Source organism: Neoarius graeffei, chromosome 5 (genome assembly GCF_027579695.1).
Source record: "Neoarius graeffei isolate fNeoGra1 chromosome 5, fNeoGra1.pri, whole genome shotgun sequence".
NCBI lineage: Eukaryota > Metazoa > Chordata > Actinopteri > Siluriformes > Ariidae > Neoarius > Neoarius graeffei.
The window spans coordinates 71,282,099-71,306,362 of record NC_083573.1 but is presented as its reverse complement, the minus strand read 5'-3'; the positions used below and the strand labels follow the sequence as shown (position 1 = coordinate 71,306,362).

The 24,264-nt window shown below is 45.8% G+C and overlaps 1 protein-coding gene across 5 annotated transcripts in view; it reads left to right on the top strand.

Annotated features, from left to right (window-relative positions):
* LOC132887036 (collagen alpha-6(VI) chain-like) overlaps nucleotides 1-22,880 on the top strand; it is a 153,930-nt gene extending 131,050 nt beyond the window's left edge. For all 5 annotated transcript variants that reach the window (XM_060922344.1, XM_060922345.1, XM_060922346.1 and 2 more), the window contains 19 exons: nucleotides 5,895-5,960; nucleotides 6,205-6,258; nucleotides 6,332-6,367; nucleotides 6,497-6,559; nucleotides 7,097-7,159; nucleotides 7,250-7,312; nucleotides 7,413-7,475; nucleotides 7,648-7,698; nucleotides 7,791-7,826; nucleotides 17,204-17,266; nucleotides 17,358-17,420; nucleotides 17,515-17,550; nucleotides 17,644-17,680; nucleotides 17,913-18,406; nucleotides 18,525-18,618; nucleotides 18,772-19,440; nucleotides 19,564-19,678; nucleotides 20,942-21,087; nucleotides 21,639-22,880. In XM_060922344.1, the coding sequence (XP_060778327.1) occupies nucleotides 5,895-5,960; nucleotides 6,205-6,258; nucleotides 6,332-6,367; nucleotides 6,497-6,559; nucleotides 7,097-7,159; nucleotides 7,250-7,312; nucleotides 7,413-7,475; nucleotides 7,648-7,698; nucleotides 7,791-7,826; nucleotides 17,204-17,266; nucleotides 17,358-17,420; nucleotides 17,515-17,550; nucleotides 17,644-17,680; nucleotides 17,913-18,406; nucleotides 18,525-18,618; nucleotides 18,772-19,440; nucleotides 19,564-19,678; nucleotides 20,942-21,087; nucleotides 21,639-21,820 (2,394 nt within the window). In that variant the 3' untranslated portion in view covers nucleotides 21,821-22,880. The remainder of the gene's footprint in view (nucleotides 1-5,894; nucleotides 5,961-6,204; nucleotides 6,259-6,331; nucleotides 6,368-6,496; nucleotides 6,560-7,096; nucleotides 7,160-7,249; nucleotides 7,313-7,412; nucleotides 7,476-7,647; nucleotides 7,699-7,790; nucleotides 7,827-17,203; nucleotides 17,267-17,357; nucleotides 17,421-17,514; nucleotides 17,551-17,643; nucleotides 17,681-17,912; nucleotides 18,407-18,524; nucleotides 18,619-18,771; nucleotides 19,441-19,563; nucleotides 19,679-20,941; nucleotides 21,088-21,638) is intronic.
* The last annotated feature ends 1,384 nt before the right edge of the window (nucleotides 22,881-24,264 follow it).

Here is a 24,264-nt window from a genome sequence, read left to right as displayed (position 1 = left end):
GCATCTACTTCCACCACGAAGTGTAAGGTCGGGTCTGGGTGCCTGAGAAAGGGTGCTGACGTGAAAGCCATCTTGAGTTTTTCAAAGTCCTCCTTTGCAGCTTGATTCTATTGGAGGCATTTGGGACCCTTCTTAAGCAAGGCAGTGAGAGGTGAGGCAATTGTGCTGACACCCCAGATGAAACAGCAATAGCAATTGGCGAATCCTAAGAAACGTTGCAGTTCTTTAGCAGTGGTTGGTGTGGACCAGGTGATAACCACAGAGACCTTACTGGTGTCCATGCTTATGCCTTCTGCACTGATGATGTACCCAAGGAATGAAATCTGCATCACGTGGAACTTACACTTTTCTGCCTTGACATAAAGGTCAAGGAACTGGGTCAGCACTGACTTGACATGCTGGTGATGAGTGACTTCATTGGGGGAGTAAATCAAGATGTCATCAATATAAGCTATATCATCCCAGCATGTCTCTGAGAACATCACTGATTAGGCACTGGAAAATGCTAGGAGCACAAGAAAGTCTATATGGCATCACTAGGTATTCGAAGCGACCAGACATAGCGCTGAACACTGTCTTCCATTCATTCCCCTCATGTATTTTCATCAGGTTGTACACACTTCTGAGGTTCAGTTTAGTGAAGACATTGGTGGTTCTGAGTTTCTCTAGAGCGGAGGGTACTAGTAGAAGCAGGTAAGCATGCTTGACCCTAATCTGGTTTAGTCCTCTGTAATCAATGCAGGGGTGGAGCCCCCCTTTCTTCTCCACAAAAAAGAAGCTTGCAGATACTGGGGATGTGGATGGACAGATATATCCTTGTTGCAAAGCTTCCTGGACATATTCATCCATGGCAGCTTGTTCAGTGATGGAAAGTGGATAAATGTGATTTTGTGGAGGTGTTGTGCCCCAGAGGAGATCGATGGCACAATTGTAGGGTCAGTGAGGGGGCATGGCACTGGCTTTACCTTTTCTGAACACTTCCTGAAGTTCATGGTAGCAGGCAGGAACATGTTCAATACCTCCAGGTGAGGGACTCTCCACTGAAGCCAGGATGTCTCGTCTCGTCTTCTTCCGCTTTATCTGGGGCCGGGTCGCGGAGGCAGCAGTCTAAGCATGGAAGCCCAAACTTCCCTTTCCCCAGACACCTCGGCCAGCTCCTCAGGAAGAACACCGAGGCATTCCCAGGCTAGCCGAGAGACATAGTCCCTCCAGCGTGTCCTGGGTCTTCCCCGGGGCCTCCTCCCAAGGGGGGACATGCCTGGAACACCTCCCCAGGGAGGCGTCCAGGAGGCATCCAAAAAAGATGCCCGAGCTACCTCAGCTGATTCCTCTCAATGTGGAGGAGCAGCGGCTCTACTCCGAGCTCCTCCCGAGTGACTGTGCTTCTGACCCTATCTCTAAGGGAGCGCCCAGCCACCCTGTGAAGGAAACTCATTTCAGCCGCTTGTATCCACGATCTTGTTCTTTCGGTCATTACCCAAAGCTCATGACCATAGGTGAGAGTCAGAACGTAGATCGACCAGTAAATTGAGAGCTTCGCCTTTTGGCTCAGCTCCTTCTTCACCACGACAGACCGGTAAAGTGACTGCATCACTGCAGAGGCTACACTGATCCGCCTGTCGATCTCACGCTTCATCCTTCCCTCACTCGTGAACAAGATCCCAAGATACTTAAACTCCTACACTTGAGGCAGGATTTCTCCACCAACCTGGAGAGGGCAAGCCACCCTTTTCCGGTTGAGAACCATGGCCTCGGACTTGGAGGTGCTGATTCTCATCCCAGCTGCTTCACACTCGACTGCAAACTGCCCCAGTGCATGCTGAAGGTCCTGGTTTGAAGAAGCCAACAGGACACCATCATCCGCAAAAAGCAGAGATGAAATCCTGTGGTTCCCAAACAGGATTCCTTCCAGCCCCTGGCTGCGCCTAGAAATTCTGTCCATAAAAATTATGAACAGAACCGGTGACAAAGGGCAGCCCTGCCGGAGTCCAACATGCACTGGGAACAAGTCTGACTTACTGCCGGCAATGCGAACCAGACTCCTGCTCCGTTCGTACAGGGACCGGACAGCCCTTAGCAAAGAGCCCCAAACCCCATACTCCCGAAGCACCCCCCACAGAATACCATGAGGGACATGGTCGAATGCCTTCTCCAGATCCACAAAGCACATGTGGACTGGTTGGGCAAACTCCCATGAACCCTCGAGCACCCTATGAAGGGTATAGAGCTGGTCCAGTGATCCGCGACCAGGACGAAAACCGCATTGTTCCTCCTGGATCCGAGGTTCGACTATTGGTCGAATTCTCCTCTCCAGTACCCTGGAGTAAACCTTCCCTGGGAGGCTGAGAAGTGTGATTCCCCTATAATTGGAGCACACTCTTTGGTCCCCTTTCTTAAAAAGAGGGACCACCACCCCAGTCTGCCACTCCAGAGGCACTGTCCCTGACTGCCACGCGATGTTGCAGAGGTGTGTCAACCAAGACAGCCCCACAACATCCAGAGACTTGAGATACTCAGGGCGGATCTCATCCACCCACCTTGCCACCGAGGAGCTTGCAAACCACCTCAGTGACTTCGGCTTGGGTAATGGACGAGTCCACCTCTGAGTCATCAGCCTTAGTCTCCTCAATGGAAGACATGATGGTGGGATTGAGGAGATCCTCAAAGTATTCCTTCCACCGCCCGACAATATCCCCAGTCGAGGTCAACAGCTCCCCACCCGCACTGTAAACAATGTTGGCAGAGTACTGCTTCCCCCTCCTGAGGCGCCGGATGGTTTGCCAGAATTTCTTCGAGGCCGACCAATAGTCCTTCTCCATGGCCTCCCCGAACTCCTCCCAGTTCTGAGTTTTTGCCTCCGCAACTGTCCGAGCTGCAGCACGCCTGGCCTGCCAATTCCCATCAGCTGCCTCAGGAGTCCCGGAGGTCAACATGGCCCGATAGGACTCCTTCTTCAGCTTGACGGCATCCCTTACTTCTGGCGTCCACCACCGGGTTCGGGGATTGCTGCCACGACAGGCACCGGAGACCTTGCGGCCACAGCTCCGAACAGCTGCGTCCACAATGGAGGTAGAGAACATGGTCCACTCAGACTCAATGTCCCCCGCCTCCCTCGGAAGCTGGGAAAAGCTCTCCCAGAGGTGGGAGTTAAAGACCCCCCTGACAGAGTGCTCGGCCAGATGTTCCCAGCAGACCCTCACCATACGTTTGAGCCTGTCAGGTCTGTCCAGCTTCCTCCTCTGCCAGCAGATCCAACTCACCACCAGGTGGTGATCAGTTGACAGCTCAGCCCCTCTCTTCACCTGAGTGTCCAAGACATAGGGCCGGAGATCAGATGAAATGACAACAAAGTCTATCATCGACCTCCGACCTAAGGTGTCCTGGTGCCATGTGCACTTATGGACACCCCTATGCTCGAACATGGCATTTGTTATGGACAAACCGTGACTAGCACTGAAGTCCAATAACAAAACACCACTTGGGTTCAGATCGGGGAGGCCGTTCCTCCCAACCACGCCCCTCCAGGTGTCACTGTCGTCGCCCACGTGAGCATTGAAGTCCCCCAGTAGCACAATGGAGTCCCCAGTCTGAGCACCCCTCAGTACCTCTCCCAGGGACTCCAAGAAGGCCTGATACTCTATACTGCTATTCGGCCCGTAGGCACAAACAACAGCAAGAGCCCTCTCCCCAATCCAAAGGCGCAGAGAGGCGACCCTCTCGTTCGCTGGGGTAAACTCCAACACATGGCGGCTGAGCTGGGGAGCTATAAGCAAGCCCACACCAGCCTGTCGCCGATCACCATGGGCGACTCCAGAGAAGTGGAGAGTCCAGCCCCTCTCGAGGAGCTGGGTTCCAGAGCCCAAGCTGTGCATGGAGGTGAGCCCGACTATCTCTAGCCGGTACCTCTCAACCTCCCGCACAAGCTCAGGCTCTTTACCCCCCAGCGAAGTGACATTCCATGTCCCAACAGCTAGCCGCTGTGTCCGGGGATCAGGTCATTGAGGCCCCTGCCTTCGACTGCCGCCCAATCCACACTGCACCAGTCCCCTACTGCTACCTCTGTGGGTGGTGAACCCACAGGAGGTCAGGCCCATGAAGCCAGGATGATTTGTGGAAATTGTAAACGCAATTGAAAGCACAAGGGTGACCATTTCAGAATCTCTCTTTGCTGCCAAGAGATGAATGGGTCATGGAGTTCTAGCCAAGAGAAACCCAGAACTGCAGTGTGATGTGCAGTGCAAGTGACAAACAGGGATATGTGCTCAACATGGAGGGCTCCAACCTGAAGCTCTCCAGGCAAGGTATGAGCTGTGATGAGCCCTTCCCCAATGGGTCCACCATCTACGGCTTTGAGACTTACTGGTCTTTGGAGCTTCTCTGTGGGGAAGTTGAGTTTCTGGACAACTTCAAGGTCGATGAAATTGCCCTCTAGCCCTGTCTATGAGGGCAGAAAGAACATGGGTCGAGTCTGGGAGTTTGACCAATATTTGAATCTTAAGAGATGGTTGTGTTGAAATGGGTTTAGAATTCACCGGTCTGGTGGAGCTGGTTTCATTATGGGAGAGATCTTCCCTTCGGGGTTTTGGTGGTTGGACTGGACACTTTGCCAAGAGGTGACTGTGATCATCACAGTAAAAGCACAACCCCTCATAATGCCTCCTCTCTCTCTCGGAACGCGGCATGCAAGTATTGGAGATCTCAATTGGCATAGGGGACTGTGGAGGTTGTGAAAGGACTGGAGAGTGCTGCAAAGAGGGCCAGTTCTGGAGCAGGTGATCCAGTCTGATAGCTAGGTCAGTGAGGGAATTGAGGGTGAGTTGTTCGTCGCAACATGTCAGCTCTGTGAGAACATCAGAGCTCAGACCCTGGTGGAAGGTTGCCTTTAAAGCGGGTTTGTTCCACCCACTGCCTGCTGCTAGCATGCAGAACTCCAAGACATATTCAGCCACTCTCCTTTCTCCCTGCTGGATCGTGAGTAGTCTCTCCCCCACTTCAACTCCCTCTGGCTGATGATCAAATACTCATTTGAACAATTCAATGAAATGATCATAAGAAGTAGTGTGCTCACCACAATCCCAAATGGTGCTAGCCCACTTCATAGCCTTGCCAGTGAGGAGATTGATGAACTGTGCTATTTTCTGTTCCTCTGTAGCGCTTATAAGAGTTGTGAAGTATAGCGAACATTGGAGGAGAAAACCCTTACACTCAGAAACTTCCCCAGAGAACTTCTCAGGTTGAGGTACCATTGTGGCTGCACTCATGGAGGATGCGGGAGACAACAGCTGTTAGTTGTGACATTCTGGTGTTTAAATCATTTAACTTCACTTACTGAATTTTTCAACCTGAATTTGAGTGGTGTTTGAGCACTGAAGTTAACAACCTGAATACAGAACTTTGAATATTTAAAAACTGAATTACTGAATCTGAATTTGTGAACACTGAGAAAATATATATACAGTGTGCCTCATATATATTTGCATATAGGTACATGATTTAAAAACCCATGAATTTTAAAATGTGAAGTTCTGAACACTGGAAAAAAACTAATCTGAATTTCAAATAGGCTTACTCTAAATAAATATAGGAGAAAAAAAATAAATAAATACACATGGGTTTTCAGCCTAAAATATTTCAACTCATGGGGAAAAAGTTTGAATGCATTTCTTATAAATGTAGAAGACATTTATTATTATTTTTTTTCCACTTTTGGGTGCAACCACATTTGTAAAATGTTATAACTTCTGGATGAGATACATGCAAAAGAGTGACATATTTCAGTCCAGGAAAATCTTTTCAGAACTATTTAAAGTAGAAAATCTAAATATTTTCAGTAGCATGACACATAATATATTTTAATATCAATAATTTTTGTCATCTTCTCCTTTTCTATGAAGGGTGAGTCAGGCATTGACAGCAATGTCCGTGGTCCTAAGGGTGAAATTGGAAACCCAGGCCAACAGGTATGTCTGTGTTCCTCTATTAACTATTTATTTTGGGTTTCAGTCCCCTAACTATAAGGCCTGTCACTGTTTTAAGCTTCTAAAGTTATATAGAATGTATTATGTGCATGATTGTGTCAGTGACTGTTAACCTGTTGATGGTTTATGATAATGCATTTAAATCCAATTTAGATCCATTTAGTTGATTGCTGCCAGTGCAGTGAGCATCATAATGTCAATCTCCCTCTCTCTCCTTTAATCACAGGGAGAGCCAGGACCAGATGGAAGCCCAGGCAGCCCTGGAGATACTGGCAGAACTGTATGTCTCTTCAGGCTTTACAATGCATGTTATGAGTTTCAGAAGAGTAACCTTTTTTTTTTATCTTTCACAGGGTCAGAAAGGAAGAAGAGGTGTTCCAGGTCCAGAAGTATGTCTTCCTTGGCACTCAAAACAAAAAGTGTCCACGTCATAGAGTATAGATCAAGTGATAGATATAATAACAGTTTTGAAATGAAGTATTGCTATTTTCATTGTGCTGTTTCCTTCCATTGTTTAGGGTGCAAGAGGATCTATGGGAGAACAAGGATCAAATGGAGCCCTTGGACCGCCAGGGCCACAGGTCCATTGTCTTTTCTTTACAGACTACTATAGGTTTCTTATGTGTTGGATTTAGATGTCCTTGTCAGTTCCGTAAAACAAGCTACAATAATAATTTTTCAGCTGCTAATTCCCACCCACTAGCCACCTGGGGAGGGTGAAGACTAAGACATGCTTCCTCTGAAAATGTGAAACCAGCCAAATAATTTTTTCAAAAACTGTGCACAGAGTAGAATAGAACAGAACACTTGACACATCAACATTATGAGGTTGATTTGTTAGTGTAGATAACAGGTAAGTTTAATTTCTGAGAAGGTTCCTCTCTATCCTTTATTGAGGATAGATATTACATTTAGAAACTAGAGGCAATGTCTAAATCCATTGCAGTGTAGATGGTGAATGTCTATAAGGTTAGTGACACTTATTAAATACACTTGGCATTTAAATCCAGAATCTGTGGGTTTACTGAACAGACATTTTTTGTCAAATTAAGCTTTTCTAGTATCTATGTCAATTTGAATGACTTCTGTAATTGATTTATATTTTGGTTCTTGTCCAGGGGCCAGTGGGCCCTTCTGGTGCTCCAGGACATAAAGGATTACTTGGTTTTCCAGGATCTCAGGTATGTTTCCAGATCAAGATTCAGTCCATTGCAGTAAATTAATGTTTTTAAAACTGTTTGTTTGTGATAAGGGTGATCACTTTCCACTAGGGACCACCTGGTGCACAAGGAATCATAGGATCTAAAGGAAGTGTAGGGCCCAGGGGACAAAAGGTATTTTTTAACACCAATTCCCATATATAATTAAACATCACATATACATCTTCGACATAGCTTTTTGCCAATCTATGTAGAAGTTTGTGTTCTTGTGCAGGGTCAGCCAGGGGAATCTGGAAGTCAAGGAGTAGCTGGGCCACCAGGCCCCAGGGGCCATCCGGTAAGCGTGAAGTGCAATTTATATGATAATCTGATCATTTTGGCAAATGTTGATATGTTAGTCCAAAACAAAAAGATATTTTAAGAGATAAACATTGACCATTCTCTCTCTCTCTCTCTCTCTCTGACTTATTTTCCTTAATCCTGCATTCTTTGGTGTACCTCCTCAACAGGGAAATGATGGTCCAGATGGACATGGGTTACAAGGACCTAAAGGACAGAAGGTTATATGCAGTACTCTTTATCAGCAGAAACTGCTTTCTTTATGGTACAGTTTGACTTAAAATACTCAACTGCAGTTTTTGCCTGCTTACAGGGAGATCCTGGTTTTCCAGGATATCCTGGATTACAGGTAAATTTTCTTTAAAAAGAACTTTCTGTAGAGCAGACTGAATTTTTTACAGGTTTATGAAACATTTTTATGAAAGGCAATTTTAGAAATGTGCACAGATGATAAGCATCCCTCCAGCTTAAAGCCATAATTATTAAGCTGACACACCAGTACTAGTACAAACAGAGTAAAGTAACTACATTATATGTTCTGGAATGTAGATTATGTGTTAGGGTTTTGCTGGGATTCGAACCTGGTTCGTTGGTGTGATAATCCAGCAAACCCCCACTAGGCCACCAGGGGGATGACTCAAATGCAGAGGCGTGAGGCGGAAGTAGAAAAAGAATCAAAAGGTTTATTTAAACTATATACACTATATACAGGGCAAAACAAAAGACAAAAAAAAAACCAAAGAGTATAATCCAAAAGAAAAGCAAAGTGCAAAAATTCAAAAGCTAAGAAGATCAAAAAACACAGTACAAAGGAAACTGGAGATAAACATAACAGCACAAAGACTCCGTGACAAGAGGACTGAACTCAGGGGTATAAATAGACAAACTAATTAAGGACACAGGTGAAGATAATTAGGCAATTAACACAAACACAAGACACAGGAACAGTGGCGGCCTCTAGAGGCCAAAATAAACACGACATGAAAAGGAAATAACAGCGGCCTCTAGAGGCCAAAACAGTCCTAGTCCTAACAGGACCCCCCCCTCTAGGAGCGTCTCCTGACGTTCCCAGGGCGATCCGGATGGGCCGAATGGAAGTCCCGACATAGTTCTTTATCAAGGACATCCCGAGCAGGAACCCAGCAGCGCTCCTCAGGACCATAGCCCTCCCAGTCCACCAGATATTGCAACCCGCCGCGGACCCGGCGGGAGTCAAGCAGGCGATTCACAGTGAACACAGTCTGCCCCTGGAAGATGCGGGGGGGTGGGGGGTTCCTAGGGGCAGGGGCATACGTAGACGTCAGTACGGGCCGTAACAGGGAAACATGGAAAGTGGGGTTGATCCTCAGAGTCCGGGGCAACTGGAGCCGGTAGGAGACAGGGTTCACCCTGCGCACCACCTTGAAGGGGCCAATGTAGCGAGGAGCAAGCTTGCGGTTCTCCACCCGCAGTGGAAGGTCCTTAGTGGACAGCCAAACACGCTGCCCAGGGCGGAAAGCGTGTGCAGGTCTTCTATGGCGGTTGGCCTGAGTCTGGTTGGTTCTGGAGGTCTGTATGAGGGTCTTCCTGACCTTGCTCCAGGTCTTGCGACACCGTCTCACATATTGGTTGACCGAGGGCACCCCCGCGTCCTCCTCCTGGTCCGGGAACAGAGGTGGCTGGAACCCGAATTGGCACTGGAATGGCGACAGCTTGGTGGCCGATGACTGCAGGGTGTTGTGGGCGTACTCCGCCCATGGCAGCCAGGTGCTCCACGATGTCGGGTTATCCATAGCCAGGCCTCGCAGGGTGGTTTCCAGGTCCTGGTTGAGCCTCTCCGTCTGACCATTGGACTGTGGGTGAAACCCAGAGGAGAGGCTGGCAGTGGCTCCGATGACCTTGCAGAACCCGTGCCACACTCGGGAGGAGAACTGGGGCCCTCGGTCTGAGACGATGTCCTGTGGAAGACCAAAGACTCGGAAGACATGATTAAACAAAAGTTTCGCAGTTTCAAGAGCAGAGGGGAGTTTGCACAGTGGTATGAAGCGGCAGGCCTTGGAGAATCTGTCAACTAAGACCAAAATGACCGTGTTACCTTGTGACTCAGGGAGACCCGTGATAAAGTCGACTGCCACGTGGGACCAGGGACGCCGGGGAATGGTCAGAGGATGCAGGAGACCCTGGGGATGCTGTCGTGGGTTCTTGGTTCTGGTGCAAACCTCACAGGACAGGACAAATGACCTTACTTCCTTCTCCATGTTAGGCCACCAGAAGCGTCTTTTCAGGAAGTCCAGGGTCCTCCGAGCTCCCGGGTGAGCGGTGAGAGGGGAAGAGTGACCCCACTGGAGAACCTTGGCCCGGGCTTGATGTGGGACGTACAAGAGGCCTGGTGGCCCCGTCCCAGGACCGGGGTCCTGGCGTTGGGCTCGTCGGACAGCCTCCTCAATACCCCAGCGGACAGGGGCCACAATCCGGGACACAGGGATAATAGGCCCGACTTCATTCTCCCTGTTAGTGGCAGAGAACAGTCTGGACAGTGCGTCAGGTTTGGTGTTCTTGGAGCCGGGGCGGTATGAGAGGGTGAAGTCAAACCGACTGAAAAACAGGGCCCACCTAGCCTGTCGAGGGTTCAGTCTCTTGGCTTGCTGGAGGTACTCCAGGTTCTTGTGGTCAGTCCAAACCAGGAATGGATGTTGTGCTCCCTCCAGCCAGTGCCTCCACTCCTCAAGGGCCAGTTTGACCGCTAGCAGTTCTCGATCCCCCACATCGTACCGGGACTCAGCAGGACTCAGGCGGTGGGAGAAGTAAGCGCAGGGGTGCAGCTTTCCTTCCGAACGTTGAGAGAGCACCGCGCCGACACCACTGTCCGAGGCGTCCACCTCCACGATGAATGGTTGGGAGGTGTCCGGGAGAACCAGAATGGGTGCCGTGCAGAAGCGGTCCTTGAGGTCTTTGAACGCCTTTTCTGCCTGAGGAGACCAGCCATAAGATCCACCTGTCCCTTTGGTGAGGTCTGACATGGGTGCTGCCACAGAACTGAAGTTCCTGATGAACTTGCGGTAGAAGTTAGCGAATCCTAAGAACCGCTGAACCTCCTTAACGGACTTGGGAGTAGGCCAATCCCGGACGGCCAGGGTCTTGGCAGGGTCCATTTGGAGTTGGCCTGTCCGTACAATAAATCCCAGAAAGGAGACCTCGGGAACATGAAATTCGCATTTCTGGGCCTTGGCGAACAGATTGTTCTGTAGCAGCCTCTGGAGAACCTGGCGGACATGGTGGCGGTGCTCCTGCACGGTCTTGGAAAAGATAAGGATGTCGTCGAGGTAGACAAAAACGTATAGGTTAATCATGTCCCTTAAGACGTCGTTGATTAGGGCCTGAAAAACAGCTGGTGCGTTGGTGAGTCCGAAGGGCATCACCTGGTATTCGTAGTGCCCAGACGGGGTGTTAAAGGCAGTCTTCCACTCGTCTCCCTGTCGGATACGGATGAGGTGGTATGCGTTCCGTAGGTCCAACTTGGTGAAGACGGTGGCGCCTTGGAGCAGGTCGAAAGCTGTGGACATCAGCGGAAGGGGATATCGGTTGCGCACAGTGATCTTATTCAGGCCCCTGTAATCAATACATGGTCGGAGCCCCCCATCCTTCTTGCCGACAAAGAAGAAGCCGGCTCCAGCAGGTGAAGTGGAGGGTCGAATAAACCCAGAGACCAGGGCATCTTTGAGGTATTCCTCCATGGCCTTGCGTTCTGGCTGAGAGAGTGAAAACAGTCTGCCACGAGGAGGGGTAGTCCCAGGGAGCAAGTCGATGGCACAGTCGTAGGCCCGGTGCGGAGGAAGAACGGCGGCCCTGCTCTTGCTGAATACCTCCTTGAGATCCCAGTACTCTGTGGGAACTTGAGATAACTCGGTGAGATCAGGGGGCTCGGCAGGAGACACAGGAGAGCTAGAGAGCAGACAAGAGGCATGGCATGCAGGGCCCCATTCCACAACCTGGCTTGTTACCCAGTCTATGCGAGGGTTGTGGCGAGTAAGCCAAGGAAGGCCTAGAATAACTGGGAACTCAGGTGAAGGAATCAGGTGCAGGGATACTTCTTCCTTGTGACCTTGAGACTGGAGGAAAACTGGAGAAGTAACTTGGGTGACTCTTCCATCACCTAACGCTTGGCCATCGAGGGCAGACACAGACAGTGGGACTTCAAGAGGTGCAGTCGGAATATTGATGCTTTGGGCGAAGTGAATATCCATAAAGTTCCCAGCCGCCCCTGAGTCTATCAAAGCTTGACAAGAGTGGACAGACTCACCCCAGGAGATGGAGACCGGGATGTAGATTCCTTGGCCAGGGAGTCCGGGAGAGAGGGTAGGCCCCGTCACAACCCTCCCTCGGCTGGACGGGGCGGTCCTTTTCCCAAGAGTTCGGGACATGATGCTCGGAAGTGACCAGGCTTGCCACAGTAGATGCAGCACTTGTCCCTCCTTCTGCGCTCCCTCTCAGATGCGGAGAGGCGAGTACGACCCACTTGCATGGGTTCTGGACAGTCACTGAAGGAGGTAGACGGTCTCCAGGTAGAGGTAGGGAGGCTGGGGGGGCTCAAGGCTTGGTGGCGTTCTCTCATCCTGTTGTCCAGACGAATAGCATGTGAGATGAGGGTTTCGAGGTCACTTGGGCATCCAATAGAGGCCAGACCGTCCTTGATGGGGTCAGACAGACCATGGTGGAAGGCTGACACCAGGGCAGTCTCGTTCCATCCACTTACTGCTGCGAGTGTTCAGAACGAGATGGCGTAATCTGCGACGCTTCCTCCTTGCCGGATGGACATGAGCTTTCGGGCTGCGTCGGTACTGATGTCTGCCTGATCGAAGACCCGAAGCATCTCTTCAGAAAACAGCTGGAAATCAAAGCACTCAGGTCCCTGTCTTTGCCAGATAGCAGTAGCCCAGGCTCACGCCTTACCAGCTAATAAGGTGATCACAAAGGCAATCTTGCGGCGATCCGTAGTGTAGGTGGTAGGCTGAAGCTCAAAGGTGAGTTGACACTGGGTAAGGAACTCTCAGCACTCACTGTGCTTGCCGTCATACCTCTGTGGTGCAGGAAGGCTGGGTTCGCGAGGTGAAGAAGGCAGCATTGCAGGAGGCACTGGAGCAGGAGTGGGAGCTGGATCAGGAGCAGGAACTGGATCAGGAGCAGGAGATGCAGGCAGAGATGTCAGCTGTGCCAGGGTTTTCCCAATTTGCTGAAGCAGTTCCTCGTGGCGAGCGAGGGCCTCACGTTGGCTGGTGAGCGTACGTCCATGAGCGTCCATGGTCGCTCCGAAGCGTGTCAAAGCTGCCATAATTCCCTGAAGGTTGGCCGGGTAGACAGTTGAAGCAGCCTCTGCTGAGTCGGTCATGACGGAGTCTTTCTGTTAGGGTTTTGCTGGGATTCGAACCTGGTTCGTTGGTGTGATAATCCAGCAAACCCCCACTAGGCCACCAGGGGGATGACTCAAATGCAGAGGCGTGAGGCGAAAGTAGAAAAAGAATCAAAAGGTTTATTTAAACTATATACACTATATACAGGGCAAAACAAAAGACAAAAAAAAAACCAAAGAGTATAATCCAAAAGAAAAGCAAAGTGCAAAAATTCAAAAGCTAAGAAGATCAAAAAACACAGTACAAAGGAAACTGGAGATAAACATAACAGCACAAAAACTCCGTGACAAGAGGACTGAACTCAGGGGTATAAATAGACAAACTAATTAAGGACACAGGTGAAGATAATTAGGCAATTAACACAAACACAAGACACAGGAACAGTGGCGGCCTCTAGAGGCCAAAATAAACACGACATGAAAAGGAAATAACAGCGGCCTCTAGAGGCCAAAACAGTCCTAGTCCTAACATTATGTGTATTACAATGTTTTACCATAAATCTTACTCAGTTTGGTGGGTTATTTTGTTTGTTTTGTTTTTGTTTTTAAAAAGCATAACATTGTTCACAATCTTTTTTTTCAGTCATTCAGATAAAAAGGACAAGAAAAATCAGTGTATGATCAGCTAATAATCAAAAGAGGCAACTACAGTATAGCTATAACATCAGCAATATCATGAACTATTTCAATAACTACTGTATCAAGTAATAGCTGTATATTTGCTAGTGTATAAATGACAGCTACTGTTTTGATTCTGATTTTTTTCTAGCTTATGGCACTATTTACCTGAACCCATAACTGTTGAAGGCGATAGAAAGATTTGGATCTTGAAGTCTTCTTCTTATACTTTATTTCTAATTTTGAAAATGACTTAACATGGGGCGGCACAGTGGTGTAGTGGTTAGCACTGTCGCCTCACGGCAAGAAGGTCCTGGGTTCAAGCCCACCGGCCGACAAGGGTCTTTCTGTGTGGAGTTTGCATGTTCTTCCCGTGTCTGTGTGGGTTTCCTCCGGGTGCTCTGGTTTCCCCCACAGTCCAAAGGCATATAGGTTAGGCTAATTGGTGGCTCTAAATTGACCGTAGGTGTGAGTGTGAATGGTTGTCTGTGTCTATGTGTCAGCCCTGTGATGACCTGGCGACTTGTCCAGGGTGTACCCCGCCTCTCACCCATAGTCAGCTGGGATAGGCTCCAGCTTGCCTGCGACCCTGTAGGACAGGATAAGCGGCTATAGATAATGGATGGATGGACTTAACATGGGTGCACCTAATAAAACTCAAAGCTCTTTTGACATACAGAAAGATATCTCTACCCACATATTTAACAGTTACTCAGTGAAAGAGTCGTACATGAGCTGATGGCCGACAAGGCACGTAAGCGCCATGTACGACGAGATTGAGTGGAATAATTGTTGTATTCTATCCACATTCACTGGATTAAGAAACAGCATTCTTATTTTTATTTTTTGCAAATTTGATAAAAATCAGGTGTGGTGTAATGACAGATGTAAGTGCAGATATATTCACTAACCATAAGCAGTGATATGCAGAGCAATGTAAACTAAGGTGCGTGAAACACACAAGCAAACAGTCCAAGGAGCAGGCGAGGTCATAAACGTGGAAACAGGCAGGAGGTCAATCGAGGCACTGACAGAGTATCAGAGGCAAAACAATGATGAGAACTAAATACGAGAAACAGGAATCAAAAACCAGGCAGACAACTAGAACTAGGAACAAGGAAACAAGGCTTAATATGCACACGGAACGCAGCATAGTACTTTGCGTCGTCCTTTACTCGGCGCAGCCCTTAAATAGTCCAAACATAGTTCATTGATTAGCGGCAGGTGCGCCTTGTTGATGGCGCGCGTGCAGCCCAAGGCACACCTGAAAGTGCATGCGTCAAGGCACACAGGACTGACAGAACCACCACCACCAATGAGCTCCCTCCAGGAGTGAGAATAGATAATAATAGGTCCCGGTGGGGGGTTCGGGTTTAGGCTCTGGACACGACCTGGGTTCCAGGCTGGGCATAGGCTTGAGCTCGGGACTTGACTCTGGGTTGGACTCAGGCTCTGAGGATGTCATGGACTCTGGATGACGAGGACTCTAGACTGGACTGGGGTTCGAGCTCTGTAGACGACGAGGACTCTGTACTGTGGTTCGAGCTCTGTAGACGGCTTGGGTACAGACTCAGGCATCAGCTCTGGCTCTTGGCAAGGCTCTGGAGCAGGAACTGGCTCCTCAGAGGGCTCTGGAACAGGAACATGAACAGCTGCTGGAACATGAACAGCTGCAACAGGCACCACTGCAGGCACTGTATCGGCCCCTGGGGGAGCTCTGGGGCAATGGTCTCCTCAGCTCAGGAGGCCCCAGGAGTGGTTGATCTTAGGAGGCTCTCTAGGGCAATGGCCTCCTCTGCTTCATCAACCACTGGCCTGGCTGCCTCTCCCCAAAAATTTTCAAGGGGTTCCTCTTTCATCAATGACTCATAGATTAACTGAAGTGTGGTGAAGAAAGTCTCAGACTTAGCAAGGCATGGGTGGTCCACCCGAATAAGGTAGTCTACCCATCTGCATGCTTGTCCCACACTGAAGGTGAGGATTAGACTCACCCAGATGGGTTCAGGTGGCTTGGGTTCCAGGAAGCTTTCATGGAGCACCCAACACTGGATATGGAATCCAGCTGGGTGAAAATCTCCCTCGTATGGCGTTGGGGCATGGGTATTGGTACGTCCATGAAAAATAAGCTGTGAGTGGCATGGACAGGGAAATCTGGAAGTGGCGTGGGGTTGTGTACTGGAAGATATCCGCTACATCCATTGCGTGGCGAAGTATTCTGTCAGGTGTGCGTGTATGACGGATGTAAGTGCAGATATATTCACTAACCATAAACAGTGATATGCAGAGCGATGTAAACTAAGGTGCATGAAACACACAACAAGCAAACAGTCCAAAGGAGCAGGCAAGGTCATAAGTGTGGAAACAGGAGGTCAATCAAGGCACGGACAGAGTATCAGAGGCAAAACAATAACGAGAACTCGATACGAGAAACAGGACTCAAAAACCAGGAAGACAACTAGAACAAGGAAACAAGGCTTAGTACTTCACATCATCCTTTACTCGGTACAGCCCTTAAATAGTCCAAACATAGTTCATTGATTAGCAGCAGGTGCGCCTTGTTGACGGCGCGCACATGCAGCCCGAGGTGCACCTTAAAGTGCACGTGCCAATGCACGCAGGACTGAGAATAAATAAAAACTTTATACAAAACATCCGAGAAAATCATTTCCGCTAGAATGTAAACAAACCGGAGAAATGACAGTAGCAATTTGTGAAAAATGCTATAATAATAATTCTTGAAAAATAAAGGTATGTTCTCACCATCAAATACTTTCATTCCATATTTTGTTGCTTTTTTGTATGTTTTGGGGTTTTGTTTTCGAATATTTTTTATTTCATCCTTGGTTGGTTCAGCAACACGTTCCGCCATTTTGTTTTTCTCTACTCGTGGTATATGAGCTGATATCCTAGTAGTAGAGTAGCCAATCAGAGCATGCAATTGCTCATATCCAGTGAATATCCAGCGATACATTTTCAGGAATTCCTTTATTTGACTCGGCTTACATAAGGAGTTTGTTTGTTTGTTGGTCCTTTGCTGGTCCAAATGTTATATAGGCAATGTTGTAATTTTAAAAAGAGTTTCAAATGGTGCTCACACTTACAGTTTTTGGCTGTTAGATGCATCTTCTGTGCATTTGAAACCTCCAAAAATGAACCATTTTTCAACATGGAAGCTTAAATACTTCATGAAGGACTCTGGTATTGCCATCACTAGTACCACCACCACTTGTACATCACTGTAGAAGTTGTTTATTGTCTTTACTGAAAGAAGTGTAATCAGCTATATGAAGAAACCAAAAGAACGTTGGCCAATTGTTTTGTCAAACACCTTCATATGATCAAAATGAAGGATTTCTCCTTTTCAGTGGCCTGACCCTTCAACAGCATTGAGCATAACATTAATGACATCTCTTTGTGCATTGCTAGTTGTTGTTATGGGAGCAATGAAGTGAGGAAATGTAAGGAAAATTTCAAATATCTACTGGTATCACTACAGTCTCAGAAGGACTCTGTCCAAACCTTTCTGTACTTTGTATGAAATGTTCTATTTCACTGGAAACTTTCTGGACTATACTGAACTTTTAGCATCTCTACCATTTATTACTGAAGTACACCGCACAGATAACTAATGTGTACATACCGTAAAGCACCAGATATTTTGAACCCACTTCTAAGGTAGCTCAGTGACACTATTAATAATGACCTTATATTTTTGTGCTCAGGGTGAAAATGGAGATTTTGGGCGCAAAGGAGATAATGGTCCTAAAGGCCGAAGAGGAAGAGGGGTAACCGTAGTTGTCATTAATGGAGCATAACTAATAATAGTCCCTTTCTCAGACTGGTTACTTTACTCAATACTGGCCTGATGTATTACAGGGAAATGCAGGCAGGACAGGAGCACCAGGTAATCCTGGTGATGTTGGACCAGCTGGACACAAGGTCAACAAGCTTTAAATACATTATTTATGACATTGATATTTATTTGAAAATTTACTATTCATTTGAACAGTATTCTTTACATTTTTACTAAAAGGGCCCTAAAGGACCACCAGGAACCAGAGCAATGTCTGTAAGTGTTGGTTGTTGTTGCTGCTGCTGCTGCTTTTCACTGATCAGTTTCTTTCTGTCATCGATAACTAACTATTGCCTTGTATTCTTTTAGCCTTGTCAACTGATCAGCTATATACAAGACAACTGTGGTAACATTGTATAATACTGTACTTTGATTCAATGTTATTAAATTGCATTAAATTAGAAGTTTATACTCTTTTTAACTTTAATTTATCATATTTTACTCCCACAGTCTGCTGTAAAGGTAGATCTCTTACTTTCTTTGCTATGCAACACACCATTAATAAGAATGATAAGGATTCAGTGTTTAAATGGACAACAGTGAACATGAACACATCTTTGGCATGTTTTCACCTCTAGATAAAGCAGCTTGCCCTGTCTACCCCACTGAACTGGTGATTGGTTTGGACATGTCTGATGATGTGGATCCTCCATTATTTGAGAGAATGCGCTCAACTCTGCTTTCTTTGCTGGACAGCATCGATATCGCTGAAAGCAACTGTCCCACAGGGACACGAGTGTCTGTGGTTTCTTACAATTCTAACACCAAGTACCTCATCCGTTTTTCTGACCATCGTCATAAGAAGGACTTGGTGGAAGCTGTGAAAAATATCCCTCGGGAACGTACATCCAACAGACGCAACATTGGTGCAGCCATGCGCTTTGTGGGTAGAAATGTCTTCAAACGTATTCGTCAGGGTGTTCTGATAAGGAAGGTGGCGATCTTCCTCTCTGGCGGACTGTCCGAGGATGTAACATCCATAACTACGGCTGTTCTAGAATACAAAGCTCTGGATATAAACCTTGGCGTTATTGGTTTTAAGAACACTCCTAATGTTCAGCGTGCTTTTGAGGTAATATAAAATTATAATAGTGATGTCTGAAGCAGATGATGCTTCAATTATCAGGTTGATTACAGTGATGCACCTTTTTAGACTTTTCTCAACTTTACTTCTGTTGTGTTGCTATAAGGTGGATGAGAGCAAAAGCTTTATTAATGTGCTCGAGAGCTCAGAGACCCAGAATGTAGCACTTAAGAAGATCCAGCAATGTGTCATCTGCTTTGGTAATATGTAAAATTGAGTGATGTTTATCTGAATAATACATTTTCTTGTGCACTAATAAAACCGTAAAAGTCATGCTGATGCTTAGTCAGTAACAAAGACACATAGAGAGGATTAATAACAAGGCTTTATTGTTTTATCTGCTGTCTTCTCAGATCCTTGTAATCCAGCTACAAATTGTCCTGGCACCAGTGAGGTGTCCTCTCCAGAGCAGGTAGATGTGGACCTGGCGTTGCTGGTGGATGGTTCCCAGAGCATCCAGGCAGATCAGTATGAGGGAGTGAAGCAGGTATTGGGTACTGTGTTGGACCAGCTTGTCGTGAGTGATCAGCCCAGCAAAGCTGACAGACAGGCGCGAGTGGCGCTTTACCAGCAGAGCTCATCGTACAGCGAGGCCCAGGCTCCAGTCAAGCAGATCTTTACTTTCCAGCAGTTTCAACACCGCAATCTGATGAAGCAGAGCATCTTCAAAAATCTACAGCAGACTGGCGGCTACTCCAGGCTGGGTCACGCCATGGAATTCGTAATCATGCAGGGCCTTCTCACTGTTTCCAAGCCTCGAAAAAACAAGATGGTGCTGCTGATAGTTGGAGGAGAGACAGAATATTCTGATAGAGAAAAACTGGACTTCATCTCCATGAAAGCAAAGTGTCAGGGTGTGGTGCTTTTCACTCTTACAGTCGGGGATCATTTCAAGAGCACTCAGGTGGAGCAGCTTGCCAGCTTTCCCACAGAGCAGCACGTAGTTCACTTGGGCCATGTAAAGCAAGGAGAGCAGGAGTACTCTCGACGTTTTATAAGGACTTTCCTACATGTTCTAAGACGTAAGGGATTTTTTTTTTTACAAAAATATGAGTATCAGTACTTTTACTCTTTTTTGTTTTGTGTTGTCAGGTATTATGTGAATGTATGGTTGAGTTATGTTTTTTGTTGTTTGATGAATACAGGAGGAATGAATACCTACCCTGAGCCATTGCTCAAACAACAGTGTGAGACTCTTCAGCAACGTCAAGGTCGTGTCACTGATTTCTTTGTGGCGGCTCAGAGACCACCCATTCACAGGTAACATTACAAATATCCTTTATTTCAAATTTATTACATTTTAGTTATGAACACATGCATTTTTATTATAAGTGAAAATTATAATGTGACTGTGCAATTGAGAAAAGTGAGTCTTTCATGAAAAAGATAACTAGATATCTTATATATAATACTTTTATATATGTATATCAAGACATTGTTTTGCATCTTAATTCCACATTTCCATAGTATTGACTGGAACACTAATAAAATTGATCCCACTAAGTATGAGTCCATAAATTTTGAGAGCCTTAAAAATTGACTACCAAATTAATAGAGCTGGTAAAAACATGTGTTTTTGGCTCTCTGTAGGTTATGAATGTTTTGGTTTTTGCATGTCCCTGCATCAAGATGTGCTCATTGCAGATTCAGAGACGAACAACTATTCACACTCACACCTTTGGGCAATTTAGGGTAGCCAGCTGACCTAATCCACATGTCTTTGGACTGTGGGAAGAAACACACATAAGCATGGGGAGAACATGCAAACTTCACAAAGAAAGGTCCCAGTCGGCCACAAAGTTTGAACCCAGAACATTCTTGGCATGAGGCGACAGTGCTAACATCTGCACCACTGTGCCACCCACTGATGTAACGTAGTGCAATGTTTTAGCCCAGTGCCACAGTGAATGTGGAAATGAATCACTGTTGTGAATTGAAATTGTCCACATGCCTCTTCAAAAATAAAGGTTTTCAGGTCAGCTCTTTATTCAAATGGATAAAATGTTTTTTGGCAGTATAGAAAGATTTATTGGAGTCTGCATAATGCTAAAAAAAACTTGCAATATTCACCAACTAAACTACATCTTTACCAGCTGTGAAATTTGGTATTGCCAACAATAGTAGTTAAATGAAAAATAGTGTTGCCATGGCAATACTGGCAACACTGAAAATGAGGGCCCTGAGTTACAGTCACTGCCTACAAGTGAAATAAAACATTATTGCATGTCAAAATCACATGTTTATTTGTTTTATTTATGACAAAAAAATTCTAATTTTACTTCTCATATCCGTGTCAAGCACATTAACGTTTATCCAAGGATTTTGGTTGTAAATATAATGTCTTATTATTTATTTTATATTACTGATTCTGTATTAGGTGCTTGGATTTAGTGTTTTTGGGGAGGTGGAGCATTTATACTGTATGCTTGTGTCACGTGCTATAATATGGAACATCATTGCTATAAACATCTGCTTTTCAAATAAGAAGCATGTTTACTGAAGGACAAATTGATTTTCCCTCAGATTTCCTTTCACAACAATCAATTACTCTGAGGATACAGAGAAAGAAGTGGAAGAGAAGGAAGACACAGAATATGCTCAACAGACAGGGACACAAATAGAGACTGATTATAGGCACCTGCTGACCACAGGACCTGGAGAGCCAAATGGTAAATTGGATTCTGTTTCACTGCATGTCCAAAAAACATCTATTATGATAGCTGTTGTCAAGTGTTTGAGATTATGTCTAAGAACACTACAAACCTAGGCTTATGAACTGTAACAATTAACAGCACACGTTTAACATTGATGTTTATAACAAAAGAAGATGCAATGACACTTGCATGACACTTGTGTATGATGCATAGTGAGTAATACAAATGTAAGCATATGTATTACTGTGTCCTGTATACGCCATGCATGTTTGTGTACCGTTTTGCTTCTAGCCAAGTGTTTACTGCATATGGACAGTGGCACTGTGTGTGGAGAATATGTCCAAAGGTGGTACTATGATAGTGCATTTGGTGCATGCTTAACCTTCTGGTATGGCGGGTGTGAGGGCAACAACAACCGATTTAGTATAGAAATTGAATGTCACGTGACGTGTGTCATGAACAGTAAGTCATCTGTGTCCATAAACACTGCAGTATTAATGTTATAATCTATCATTAAAGCATTCTTGCTAACCTCTCTCTCTTTCTCCCCCCCCCACCAAACACAGATGTGTGCGCCCTGAAAAAAGATGATGGGCCCTGTGGAAATTATGTACTCAAATGGTTCTACAATCAAGAACAGAATCAGTGCTCTCTGTTCTGGTATGGAGGATGTGATGGGAACCTTAACAGATTTGACAGTCAGAAGGACTGTGAAGCCCGCTGTGTGGAGTTTCCTAGTGTACACTGACTTTTTCAAATACTGATATGAACAGCAATTTACTCTCTCATTTTTTTGCAGTGTTTTATATGAAATAGTGTCACAGTAGTATATGAACAATATTTGTATGTTCATTTTGGCCTAAATAACCTGCACAGGTTAAATCACAGGTAATAGCATTTAAATATTCCATATTCTCCTGACAGTGGCATTTTCATAGTTGCTGCTAAACAAATGCTGTACACTATGCTTGTGTAGCTTTATAAATGAAATGTGACTCACTAGTTAATATTTCAGTTCATCATGAAAGAAAATGAAAATGGCATTGAAGGTGCTCATATTTTAATGAGTATGAATTATATGGTACCTTATTAACTTCTGTGTAGTTACCATTTTAATTTTCTGTTTGATATAAGTTGCACAATGGACACATTTTACATATTGTAAAGCATATTTACTGCCCATCTTTATATCATAATACCGATAACCAGAATCGGCAGCTCTAATGAGTATTATGCACCTACATTAAAATTGCTGACTGCTCTGATTAGAATTTATGAGTGTTCTCACTTCCAGACATTCAATATATTGTACTCATAATCTTTGACTTGTCTAGAAAGTGGCAATAGCAGTTAACAGAGTTAAGGAATAGTCTCCCTTTGTCACCACATGTCTCACCTCCAATGTCATTTGGAACATTAATGCACTCATTCATTCATCAGTAACTGCTTTATCCTGATCAGGGTTGTGGTGCAAGGTGAGAATACTCTCTGGAAGGTATACCAACCAGACACTGCACACATGCAGAACCTCAACTCAATAGGTGGATTGGCTACAGTAAAACTGCCCCTTCGTATGAATAAGTATGTGAGTGTGTCTGTGCTTAAGGATCTGAAATAGGCTGGTGTCCCATTTAGGGTATGTTTCCACCTTGCGCCTAGTGTTCCTGTTATATATAGGCTCTGGATCAACCACAACAGTGACCAGGATAAAGCAGCTACAAAGATAAATGAATGAGTGAATGAATGTTAATTGCCTGCATAACAGTTGTAATGGCATTCATATGATAATTAAAGTAAAGAGATTGTTACACTGTTGATACTGGATTTACTGTGGATTTGAGACAAGGGGAGCCTTTAGTTTAAAATGAAAGCACATAATTTTAGCTAATTTTACTGTAATGTGTTACTGTAACTGGTTACAAATAAAACTGACTGCATCCTCATGGTTAAAAAGAAAGAAAGAAAGAAAGAAAGAAAGAAAGAAAGAAAGAAAGAAAGAAAACACAACTTTATTCATCACACACTTGTGAAATTCCTCTCTGCATTTAACCCATCTGAAGCAGTGAACACACATGAACAATGAGCACACACATACCCAGAGCAGTGGGCAGCCATGCTAACAGCACCCAGGGAGCAGTTAGGAGTTAGGTGCCTTGCTCAAGGTCACCTCAGCCCAAGGCTGTCCCGTATTAACCTAATCGCATGTCTTTGAACTTTGGGGGAAACTGGAGCACCCAGAGGAAACCCACGCAGACACGGGGAGAGCATGCAAACTCCACACAGAAAGGCCCTCGCTGGCCGCTGGGTTCAAACCCAGAACCTTCTTGCTGTGAGGCAACTGTGCTAACCACTGCACCACCATTTGCTTTAAGAAGTCCCCTATATTTAAAAACGTGTTTCATTTTTGACGACTGATTAGGCTACATAACCATGTCTACTAAGCAATGATAACATCTCCATATTTTAATCCAGCTTCAAAGTAATATTCCCAAAGGTACAGACACTGCTAGGTGCATACCATGACACTAACGCATGGAGAGCCTAAAGCAGTAATTGTGAAATTATTGTGAGGGAACACAAAAATTATTGCCAGTGTAACAGTGGCACGTAAGTTTAGAAATTTGGTATTCACCAACTACACCACCTAGGGTGGGAGAAAGCCCCTAGGAACCTCAATATCACACCAATAATATTACAAAAACAGGACACAGGTTCGGGAGACACTCCTAGGCCAGAGATATGTTCACAATCATTTATTAAAAATCACAAATTATACAATAATTAAAACACTATTCACAATTCACGAAATTGACAACAGGGTCCTGCTCCAAGACCGGCACCTGGTTATAGCCACTAGCGAGGTCAAGTGTAGAAAACCATTGAGCCCCAGCTAGGGCATCCAAGCTTTCTTCGATTCGCGGCAAGGGAAACGAGTCCTTCCGCATCTTGCTATTCAACAAGCGGTAATCTACGCACATACGCAGACTACCGTCTTTCTTTTTAGCCAAGACGATGGGAGATGCGTAAGGACTACTACTTTCCCTTATTACCTGCGATTCCAAGAGCTGGTTTATATGAACTTTCACAGCTTGATAATCAGAAGGTGGAATACGGCGATGTCGTTGCCGAACAGGTGCCTCATCCAACAATGGGATGTCATGCGATATCAAATTGGTGCACCCCAAAATCACT